Source organism: Parus major, chromosome 8 (assembly GCF_001522545.3).
Source record: "Parus major isolate Abel chromosome 8, Parus_major1.1, whole genome shotgun sequence".
NCBI classification, from domain to species: domain Eukaryota; kingdom Metazoa; phylum Chordata; class Aves; order Passeriformes; family Paridae; genus Parus; species Parus major.
In genome coordinates this window covers 13,222,600-13,235,259 of record NC_031777.1, presented here as the reverse complement: position 1 = coordinate 13,235,259, position 12,660 = coordinate 13,222,600, and the positions used below count along the sequence as shown (strand labels likewise).

General features: G+C 38.9%; 1 protein-coding gene across 1 annotated transcript in view; it reads right to left on the bottom strand.

Annotated features, from left to right (window-relative positions):
- Nucleotides 1–12,660, bottom strand: part of DPYD (dihydropyrimidine dehydrogenase) — a 344,164-nt gene that overhangs the window by 76,396 nt on the left and 255,108 nt on the right. The window contains exon 18 of the mRNA XM_015635812.1: nt 12,411–12,530. Coding sequence (XP_015491298.1) covers nt 12,411–12,530 — 120 coding nt within the window. The remainder of the gene's footprint in view (nt 1–12,410; nt 12,531–12,660) is intronic.

The window sequence follows — 12,660 nt, the reverse complement described above, 5'->3', positions numbered from 1 at the left end:
AAAAGATAAATGTGATTTTAAAATTATTTTATGCTCAATGTTTACTTCTGGCTTGTAGGTTTGAAATCATGTAGGTTTTATGCTGTCATTTGTGATTCTATACACAATACACTACTGAAGATGTCATCAAACTCAGATGTATAACCAACCTTGCAAGTACTGTGGTCCTAAATCAAATATGAATCCACAGCTACAGTATTAAAAATACAGCAGAAATCCCTAATTCAAGTGGACAGTATCACCTATAAAGCCAAAATAAATGGTGTAGGATAATAGTTTCCAGACTTGGGTTACAGTGTCAATGCAGAGACTTGAGCTGTGCTAACTCACCAAGCTTGATCTTGCTTGCCACAGCATGCTTGTCAATATTTAGCTCCCAGGGAGCATGTCATGAATCTTTACAAAAACTAGCATAAATACAAAATACTATATCAGCTGCTGTGATACTTTTTCTAACACTGAGATTAATTTGCTGAAATTTGTTTTGAGTTTTTTAAACCAGAAGATGTGTGCCATATACCTACTGTAACAGGAATGTGAGAAACAGCATTAAGGGATCACAATGCTGTTATTAGTGCTTTTAAAATACATAAAAACACCAGATGCTTACATTAACTGATTGGAAGATATTTTAATGCCAAGCTTAAAATACCACTTTCTCCTGTAACATCAGATTAGAAAATGGACTGGGATAAAATAGCATATACCTGCATTTTCAAAAGGAGAAATCTAAGCTGCACCAGTAAACCCTGCATCATTTACTTGCCTAACCACTGAAATTTCACCACAAAATGCACACTGCCTTAGGCATTTGACAGCTGTACATATACTAATATGTAAGGAATATACTAACCTCAAATTTCTGATGCATCAATGGAGCGAGAAAGGAAGCCACCTCTGAGAATGCCTGACTCCTTACAGGGATGAGGGGAAGCCTAGGAGTCTCCTAGTGAAGTGCCTGATGCTTAAGGGATAACCCTCAGCTGTACTTGGCCAGCACCTCTGCTTCCATCTGCTGTGTTCTCTGAGCTTGGCCTCTCTGGGACAGCCCCAGAGGACTCTTGGACACAGACTCTTGACTTAAACAGCTCAGGAAGGCAATGCAGGTAGCTCAGGCAGAAGAGAGCACCACTGCTGGCTGCCTTCTGCAGCTCAGCACATCTCATTTATGAGAAACAGAAATAGCAAAGACAGTGGAGGCAGCCCTGGAAAAGCCCAAGTTTGGAAAAGAGACTAAGAGTGACTTTTTTTTAGGACCCTTTTACACTATCTAACTCCAGCATTAAGTTGGGGGTGTCCTCAGAGCTGTAAAATATTAAGCCTGTAAGAAAAGAAAAATAACCACATCGGAAATAAATCTATGTGCCAGCCCCACACAGAAGGGAACTCAGTACTAAAACTCCCCACAACAAGCTGGAGCAAGACTTCCCTACACCTGGCAGGGTTTACCTCCTTTCTGGATACCTGCCAAGGACTGATCATCTAGAGGGGTTTTATAAACAATAAAGATGCAAACAACCTCTCTTTTATACCAATAAATCAGAATGTACAACATTGCAGACTTCACCCTAATATTTCTTGAGAAAGTAAGGAGCTACCTTCTTCCTTGGAAGTCTGAATCTTCAAATCCTACCTTCAGTAAGTTATGAAGAAACTTTTTCTTTAATATATTAAAAAAAGAGAACATATTCTTGTAAGTATTGTTCGGCAGTACCTCCTTTTCAAGTGTAAAAAATTTATCAGTGCCTAGAATGAGAAGATCTCTCTGAGTACTCACTGTTGGAAGCTAAGCAGCTATTTGAGTGAGCATATATCCAAAAATTGGTGAAAACACTGCCAATTCTGGGGTACTCAAATAGGTGAGCAGCTGACATGGTCCTAACAGCCTGAGTAGGGTGACATCTGACAGGATTAAGATAAGCTTGGCCCAGTTAAAATATGGACTGGAGTAACCATACATTCTTTTGGACACCAACAGGTCACTCAATAGGGTCATGAAACATTTGTGAACAGGCAGACACTACTGTAACACAGCTTGCTATGTCTTCACTGACACACCTGCTTGCAAAAACCACACAGCTTTCTCCTCATTTTGAGCTGCCTGTAACAAAGTTCTTCACAGCATCAACCTTACCTTGGTGCTGAGTCAGGTGTGATACCACACATTCTACAGACAGACCTCATGCCACTAAAAACACCCTCTCTAGGTGCCTGCAATGGATTTCTCATTCTGAAACAGTGGGACACTGTGCTCAACAGTTCTCCTTCAGCTCTCACTTAACCCAAATAACAATGGCTCAATCCCTGACTACGAGTGTCTTCTGGGATTTAAAGAGAACTTAGGGAAGATGGTTACACAGTGCATGTTAATAGGAAAGACAATTCCAATTACCCAACAATGCAGAAACTGCAAATTGATCATAAATTGGAAAACTGAATTCCTACAGCAGGTTCCCTAAAATATTTTGTAGGATATATTTGTATACCCTGTGTGTGAGCAGGACATTTATACAGCTCATTGTATATAATGAGGTGCTTGCATGAAAAGGCACATTAAAATTCAGATTCCCTAGCTGACTACTATATACTAGATGCATTCCTTAAAAAGGTTAAAAAAAAAGTTCTGATTGTTGTGAAATACATTTATAAATGCTTCTGGCAATCATTCACTGGGGATGAAGTGATGACCAGTGAAATACAAACCCAGGAGCTACCCAGTTAAACAAATCTGCTCTGTTTTGTCTTCTGTATTTTATGTGTGAAGTTGGCATTAGGATTTATTCCTTATTCAAGCAGAATACTAAAAATACAGAACATTAACAGGATTTAAGTGAATAAAGATGTATTCCCTGGTGAGTTCATGATAAATCACAGCTAACCAGTGGTAGAACTTTTCAATGCTACATCGAAGCAGGACAGCAGCACTAATGAGGGAAGTACATCCTTCTGGTGCCAACTGGTGTAAACCATTGCCTTGGGTCTAAACTTTTTCCAAGGATAATTTCTGTTTTTTGGTTTTTTGTTTGTTTTTTTTCTAAACCCCAGTATCTGACTGTCAAAATATCCTGCAACAGGATTATTCACAGCAAGCACACCTCCACGTAACTGTGAAACCTTCTCCTCAAGACACTTTGTGACCCATTTCTAAAGCCCATCAATCGAGCACTTTGCAGGTGGTGGGAATGGTGAGAGCCTCAACATCCTCACAGAGATGCATAAGCTGTTGAGGCTACCAAGACTACTGATCCAGAGGGAGGAGCTCACACTCAATAGAGAAGCTGCAGTGTTTTGTCAGCCGTGGTAGGATCCCCACAGTGATGGGAGAAGACAGTAGCCACTAGGCAGCCTATTCTGCAAGCACAGCTGTCCCACAGAGAGAAGGAAGAACAGGAAGAAGCTCCAGGCTAGAAAATGTTAAATAAGAAGTTATTTTTCTAATTATTTGTTATTAATTTATCTAATTATTTGTTAGCTCCTATTTTGATCTGTAAATGTGATGCAATTTTTTTCATAAATGCAAAATGTGTTTATTCTTCACATGAGAATATGCCCTCCACAGAATAAAGATGGGCTCTACAGACAATATATGCCACTTGGTGATTAGAGCAAATCAAAATGCAAAGTAATACTGAAAAAAATGAACATGCTTGAGACACACCAGGTCAAACTCGGGGGTTTTAACCTCTGCTGATATAATTGTTACTCAGAATTTTTTACAAATTCTACCAGATTCTTGGTTTGATTTGTGGTTTTTTTTTGAGTGGGGGGAGATTATAATCAGAGCTTGTGCTCTGAATGACAGGTAGAGTTTATAATTTCCACAGAAGGCGCTTGTCTCATTGATCACTTTTAAGTACCACCTGTACCACAAACCCTGCTGTTGGTGCAGGTATGGAATAACAAGTCAGCAGGAAAGATAATTATGGGCCCTGCACGATCAGCAACAGGGAGCGTTACCGACATGAAATCACACCAGCTGGAACCCCATTTCCTCTGTCAGGCCTTTCCTCTGCCTCCTACACTGAAGCTCCTTAAACTTTCATAGCAAGTATTCAGGTTTTAATCCATCATATAGATACACTGCAACAAAGCTTTGCAGACCTCCAAGCCTACTTGAACACTACCACCTGGAGCCATCTCTGGCTCCAGTCCATGACCACACACCTACCCACTTCTTCTGGAATGGCAGAATGTACGTGTGCATCTCCTGCATGCTGAGAGAGGAGAGCTTGGCCCAACTCTAACTTAGTGATGGCCAGAGAAAGGTCAGCAGCCAGAGTGACCCTTCCAACCAGCCACCACGACAGTGCAGGGCACACAGTTCTCTCAGGTTAGACACACTTTTGTAGTCAGTAGTAACTTTTCAGTTGTAGGAAAGGATGGAGAGTTATATTGCATGCCATCACAGTCTCTAGACCTCATTCAGCATCATTTGGAAGTCAAAAGAAATTTTGACTTCATTGTGACTATCTGTGGAGAGAGGCAAGACTGAGACCTGCTGAGACTTAATGACACACAAGCCTAGAAGTAGACTTCATCACAGTTTTTCTTTTTTTAAATAATGTCAATTTTAAAATTTTGATAATATTTTCATTCCCGTGTTAGAACAAACTGAAAAGTACTTAAATGCTAAGTACTTTTCAAATAAATAATTAATAAGATAAACAAAGTAGTAAAATGACCTCTGAAATTAATTATAACAATCTTCTTGTAATATAAATATTTCAGTTTTATCACAATAATCTCCAAAAAGACAACACACAAAAATACTCTGAGAGATTTATTTTTTTTTTTGTGTGTCTCTGCCTGAAATTAGAAGAGGTGACCATAAGAGAAAGACACCTTTCCCCCAGACCTGACAGACATGGAAAGACAATCAACTCAAGCTGACTAAGTCACCACCACTGGGTTCCATCTTGCTGATATTACCAGAACAAAAAGTTTTCTGTTCCTGACTGATGTTACACCCCCCTTATCAGGTCATAATTCACCTGTGCCCATTATTGTAATCAGGTTTAAATACAAGCCCCTGCTCTGCCAACATGCTTTGAAACACTCTGACATCTCTTTTACCTTCTCTATTAATTTCCATTCTTTGTTAATCAGACTGTGTCCTCAAGATGCTAAGTATGAGAGCACTCATTACTTAATCATGTTAATCTATACCATTATATAAACAGACTTCTCGTTTTATGCACCCAGAATAAACCTTCAAGTTCTTTCCCCCATGCTCTTTTCCTGCAATATATACCAGTGATTTTCTCTTATTTTTCTCATATTATGTCTGAGAAGAATTTATGATTTTATATGAATTGCTTTCTGACATGTGCCTAAGACTTGATAGCTTAACAGTTATCTGTTTATTGAAAACTCCAATCAACTGTGAAATAAATTATTTCAACTGTACATATTCTATATCAGCTCTGATATAAACAGTAAATCCAGAGTGCTCAACAGCAGTGGTTTAGAGATTAATCTAATTACAGGCTATTAAACCAGGAGAATGTACAATTGCCAATTGCAATTGTAGCAGCCTGCACAGAACAGCAACAGTTAATGATCATTTGATGGTTTTCTAGGACTTTAGAACTAATACTTGGCTTTTAGTCTGAGAGCAGTGCTGGACATTCCTGTCTGATGCTTGGGGGATTCAGCCAACTAACAGATACATTTGGTGAAGAATCTCATTCTAGTCATGCCCTCCCTTCCTAATTTCCCTTTTCACTGTTTTGTCGTCTTTGCCTGTTCCTCAGGGAACCGAGTGATTGATAGCCTAATCCAATGACTGTATTACAGCTGCCTCAACTTGGACTCTTTTCCTTATCATTAGCAGTTAGCCTATGGTTAAATTCACAGCTCACTGCTTGGTACAGCCCCTGAGATTTAAGGGTCTGGCCTTTAGAAAATATTTAACATAAAATTGAAATCTTGACATACTGAGAATTCAGTTCTCTGCAAGGCTTCTTTAATTAATCCAATGTACTGTACCATTGTTCTATATGAGGCTCTGACATGGTGAACTGTTACTGAAGCTCACAGAGATGTGTAATTCTAAATTAAACACTCACTTACCTACACTGCATTTGTTTCCCAAGTACATGTGCATGAATGTGAAAATTTAAATCCAATCTCTAACAATAATAAACCACAAACCAATTACACTTAAGTAAAGACTCTTCATTCATTTCAAGCCCAGAATGAGCTTTTTTCAAAGCAAGAGGAGGAGAAAACACAGCTTTGTTCAAATGCTCTATGTAAAGACTCCTCCTTCATTCTTTTTCCAGGACTCATTTAATCTTTTGGTGAATGAAATCAATTATGATCATTTTTAATCAGCTACAAATGGCACCTGTGCTAAAAGTGTAAAGTGTTTTCTTTGTGGAAGTGAAATTGGCTAGAAAAGATTAAAAGTGGAAAAAAATATGCTTAGTTCTCTGACCTTATCTAGAGAATAATACTTATTTTTAAATAGCTATAGGAAGGATGTAGACCTTGATCTATGCTGTAAACCTTTGCCCTACTTCCAGTCAGTCGATGAGCTTCAAGCCTCTATGAAAATGGCAGCTGAGTCCCAGATGAAAAATTATGCATCTCATAAACTGCTATTCTGCTGAAATGTCAAGCTATGGCAGGGCTGTACCTCAAACTCAGCACTTGGCATTTTCCTTCTGTCTGCTTTGTTGCCATGAAGCAAACATGAACAGTGAGGATTTGTGTAGGGCAGGTAGCAGGCGAGCTCCCTGTCAAAAATCTATTATTAGGGCTCTGATCTCTCCTGCACAGACCAGTGACGGCAGTACACTAAGAGAAATCAGACTGCTGCAAGGACACGACAGAAAACAGAGGACTCTTTGTGAATCCTGACATAATATATGCAAATAAGGGCTTTTAATGGCTGAGCTACATTGAACAGGAATAATAAAACAAAATTAAAATTGTACTACGGCATATATTTGGTTTTCACCCCTTTCCACACTGTTTTATAAATATATGTTAATGTAAATAGTCTTTAACTCTTGGTAAATATTTATACTAAACAGGAGTGCCTATGCATACATACATTTTGTTTTGTTTCCAGTGATGGGCAGCTTTTTTATTCATTTCTATTGACCAAAATCCACACTGCACTGTTACTGACAGAACTGTGATGAGTAAAGTGAATGCTCTTGGTTGTTTTTTCTTTTTAATGATGTGTCACTGAATTAAAATTAAAAGGCAGCCCTTATTATTATAACTTCAACTTTTTCTCTTTCAATATAATTCATACATTTCAGATTAGAATATATGCCTCTATTAATAACGTCAATATACATTTTAATTAAATAACTCCTGAAAAGCATTCCCTTACATGTCACAAGTGCTCCTGGACAGTGTTTTTCTTTAAAAACAGACAGCTCCACTAACTTCAAAAAGTAACTAAAATTAACTGTCTCTGCTGGTTTCCAATAATTACACATTCCTGTGTTTAATGACTGAACCCACCACCTAGATACCCTCCTTCTGATATCCCTTGTGGGCAGCTATGAAGTTATAACACACAGCTTCCTGAATCTCTCTTTTTCTGGAAAACAAGCACATGTACTTGCACATGCTGTACAATAAATTTGTGCAAATAATGCCATAGTACTACAGCATATAATAAATGGACAAAGCAATAACAGCACACAGACAATCAGGTTTTGAACTGCTACTGTAAAATACTGCAACATTTCTGAAATAAAGCATTAAAAGAATACATAGTGAGTGTACCGTAGAGAGATTTCCTTTTAACCTAAGTTTTTGCTAAGTCCAGTGTATGGTTTTATAAATTTATCCCCTAAGGATTTGGCTTCCAGACAAAAACAAAGAAACAAACAGATGACAAAGAACAAAAAAACCATGGAAATTCAAACAGGAGCTCTGCTCTATTTTGCCAGCAATAGATATCCCATTGTGCTGCAATGTGATGTGTTTCATAAAACACATCTGGAATATGGAAGCACAGTATGAAAGCTCATTGAAAAAACCTTTTTTTAAAAAAAAAAAAATTTAAAGTACATTTCAAGGAAAGAAATCTTAGGGAAGCGTGCAGCTGCTGACAGTATATTAACATTTCTCTGAGAAACCTGGCAACTTATTCTGGTATCCATAAAATACCAGAATAAGCATTTTCAAAATAATTTATACTTATACAAACTAAAACATCTCTTTCAGAGTCAGAGGTCATTATTCCTTGTGAGGATAAAAAAACCCCACCATTAGTGTCTTTTTAATAAACAAATACATTGCAAATTCTCTGCCCATGTATAGGAAGAATTCACAATCAAATTTCATATATTCTACGTTCTCTAACCTGAAATACTGCTGGATCCATTCTAAAAGCTTCGTAATGGAAAGCATACTGCTTCTAATGCTGCAAACACAAATAAGTTATACAGCTTGAAAAAATGTATCTTAATTTTAATATCTTTTCTTTCATCAAAAGGACTTATTTCCTTAACAATATTTTACATGGACTTCATTAGAACAACTACGCTTTTTGAGTAATGGGCAGTTCCTGTAAATTTATTTTAAAAAATGGATGAAGACTGGGGGATCCTCTAAGCACAATGTCCTCTCAGAAAACAGGGCCACAAAAATCTGCTGGGCTACCATCGCCTTTGGACTCATCTGATGCGCCACAGTGCAAATTGGAAATTTTTTCTAAAAATATTTTAATTTTTGACACCAGCATAGAGGTAAAAGAAGAAAAAAAAACCTGAGAGATTTTCTAATGCTCAATATTTGTAGGGAAAAATTGGAATCCAGGAGGCCCAGCTATGACCTGGGCTCACACTTGGGATTTAAACCTGGCTCTCCCAAGTCAAGCTCATGTGCAGGTCAGCAGGCTGTGCTAGTACGAGTGTGTATCCCGTGAGAGCTGTTTCACTTTGTATTAATAATTCAATATTTGCAGGGAAGTGGAGAAGAGAGACTCTAATCCTACAGTCTAGTAGTCAAACATCCACCTGGGATACTGGGATCCCTTCCTGTCAAAACCACCCAGGAAACAGGAGGGTAGGAAGGAGGAAACAGAGATGCCCCTTGCAGCTTAGCTATTTTCAGCTGGTCAAATTAGATCAAAACAGGAAGGTCACTGCCCAAGCACTGGCTGGCAAGAAAACTCTGACTGTGACAACTCAAACCTAAATGGGGGTTTCAGAGTAATCCCATTAAGTCTCTCCTTTGAATAATTTTTTTAAAAAAACGTTTTAAAAAAAGAGACAACAGTCTGTTCTCAAAACATCTCAGGATTTGGCAATGATGTTAATAAACTTTTTTTCTTATTGTTTTTGTGTATGTTAGATAAATCATAGGAAACTACCTTGCATTTAGTAATTTAAGAGGAATTATAAAAAGAAATTCCTGCTTCAATGTCTCTCATTTAGAAAAATTAACCTTCTGCATACAGCTGCTTCTGCATGAGGCAGACAAGAAGAGAAGGGATGAAGAGGCCAAGGGGAAGTTTTATATGGAAAATATTTTTTCAGTACCTAGCCACGTAGGAGGAGGACATTTTTGAACACTGGAGGACAGGGAAGTCTGTCAGTCAAAATATCAGGCAGATGCTAGGCCAGGGTACTACCACATCTTTGTTATTTGCTCTTGGCTGGAAACTTTCCTCAAACTCAGAGGAGGGAGTTTGCACTCACCTGGAGAAGGCAACTTGCACTGCCCTAACAAACTGTGGACACAGTGAATTTATAAATCCCTGGAGAACATTGGTCCTTTAAGAGACCGACCTCTTGTCCCATGGCCCCCTGCCAGGGCCAGCAGAGAGACACAGGGGCTGGATAATGCTGAGGATAATGCTGAGTGTTGAGTCAAGGTGTATTTCAGAGCTCACCAGGACACCTAAGGGTCCTGAGACCTCCACTGGGCTGGGTCCACTCCAACCTCACCCACGGTCACACAGCACGGTGAGTGTGGCACCCTGAGGGACAGGAACTCCTGCCTTCCTCACTGCACCTCTGGGCCAGGTGAGCATCACTGCTAGTCCAGAATCTATGCACATGGAAAAATCCAGAAAGCCTGATCCAGCTTGGCTGTGTGCTGTATCTAGGTTTGTGTATGACAGAACAACAATGAACCAGCTGTGCTTTGGGAAAACATGCTGAAAATGAACCAGACTTATTGCTTCTATAATAGTGCTGGCTTTCACTTCAAAAATTAATCCTCTCTTGAGAGGAATTATTTGGAAAAAACAACAAAAACTTACTGACTCTATCAGATAATAAAATAAATTTACGCACATCAAAAGAAAAACCCAGTATGTTACACTGTGAAGCAACTTTCATGCCAAGACCATGGAGCAGTTCCCACCAAGCCTGTAGGCATGTAAGTGGTGTTCCTGCCATTCCACAGACAGGAGAAATAGAGCACGGAAAGGTCAAGTGTCTGGCTGCAGGCCACACGTCTGCGCCGCGCCACAGCCGCAACACGAGCATGGCCACCCTGCCCTTGCTCTGACAAGATGACACGCTCTCCCACTTTTTGTCTCCTTGTAAGCATGCTAGCTCTCCTGATTTAAAATTGCTTTCCTGCTTTTGGAAATTTGTATACTGCTATACCTGACTGCTGAGCAGAAGGCATTGCAACGTGCTGCTGACTTTATTGGCTCCGTAGCTTGCTTTTGTGAGAGGAGTTGTGGGATTGGGAGCCCGTCATGACTCTTTCAAAACATAATAAATTGACAGCACTTCCAGTATTTTAAATGTTTTTTTTAATAAGCAGATTTGCATTATACGTAATGGTGCATCCTAAAATGTCATTTTCTCTCCCCTATGATACATATAAAAGTTCAGGGAAAAAAAAATTATACTTACATATATACACACACTCATATATATATATGAATAAAATAAAGAATGAACTTTTCCTTGGGTCCATTTATACACCACATGAGTGCTGCTACATCCTCACTTACAGTTGGGCATGGAGGTGCCACTGTAATTTACACTACATACGTATTTCAAATTTGTGACATAGACACACTTCTCATAATGCAGCCATTTTAAAGATTTTATTAGGCAGAATTATGGTAGGAAGGAATATTCACAAATTGCAACTTAAATGAGAAAATGTGAATGGTGTTACTTATATAAAATACTACTGCAATAGTTCTTTTATTAATTTTTAATGCACAGCACCCACTGTGACCTCCTTTATTCTTTTCCTGTCAACATGGCAGGCTAGAGAAATTGAAATGGGCTGTAGCTGTTCTCTTCTTGTTCCCTTCTTCCTCCCACTTTGCATAATATTAAAACATAACATCTTATTGGACTGTCACTGTGAAACCATTATGCGATAGGCATAATGATTTTTTCTGATTGTTATCACTTTCTTACTTTTCAGTGCTCTCTAAAAAATTCCAAATTCTATGTAGTTATCAAAGGCAATAACACAATTTGCCACTGAATACACTCATCTGAATTAAAGTTTGTTTAAAAGTCATCTTTTGCTACATTTTCTATGGCTCTCTAAGGATAACACCAGTCACATAAAATAAAGCGTATTTTTGCCTGTCTGGTCTCCTCTGATTACATTTTTGGGGTGAGGTAGGAGGCGGGTCCAACAGAATAATGTTTGATTCAATCGAGAGGATGCTATTACTTCTTTTATGTATATTTACTGCTACCTCTATCACCAAGGAGACTAATCTCCATACCAGTAAAGCCAAGAAGCTCTCAGTATTGTCTTTGCAGGGCCAAGTTTGTGTTGTCACAGCAACAGAGTTCACAGGGTCAATAGATTAATACATTAGTGTGCACCGGCACTCAACTGGAGTGTAAAAGTTTTGCAGCTGGTTTGAAAATTAAACAGTGAAGTAGAACTTGAAAATATGGGCTACATAGATATCCTTATATATCTTGAGAAATAGGCTACAAAAATATGAATATATTTGCCTAATATTGTCTATCATTTTTACCACAGTGGGAAGAGGAGGAAATAACCTCTCTGGAAAAGATGCACTTAGTGGGAAGGAGGGAGGAAGGCTGGAGATTGGGCTATGAAACATACACTGCATTTGGATTGTTGATATTTCCCCCTGCGATGCCCTTTCATTAGCCTCTGTCTAACGTGGGGCCTGACAATTGTGACAGGATGAAAAATTTGAGGAAAAGCGAGGGTCACGAGGGAAGAGATTTCCTTCCCTCTCCAGTGACCCTATCACAGTATTCTGATGCAGTGCTTTACCATTAAGGAAAGGGCAACCCAAGAGCCTTCACACTTAATCTGTTCCATCTGTCATGACTTAGAAACATTGACCAGCAGTGAGCTTTAAGGACTCGGTGTGACTGCAGACATGATATTCTAGCCCACTACAAGGACCTCCTGATGTTTCGAAAGCCTCCAAGGAAGTACCGTGCATCAAAAAGGGCAACACCTACCTGACATGCCACCATATGTGGTCCTCAGTCCTCGACCAACTGCTGGCCAAGGTGTGCTGTCTGCTTTCAGTCCCATCAGTCCTGACACAGTGTTGGTGGCTGTAACACCATCTGCACCACCTGTGAAAGAAAAGGTCAGTCGCTTTTTGCTAAATCATGTGTATAAGAACAAGAGAGGATAAAACACAAACGAAAACCTGTGAAACTGAAATAACTAGAAATTCAAATAAACAGCTGGAGAGCAAAAACA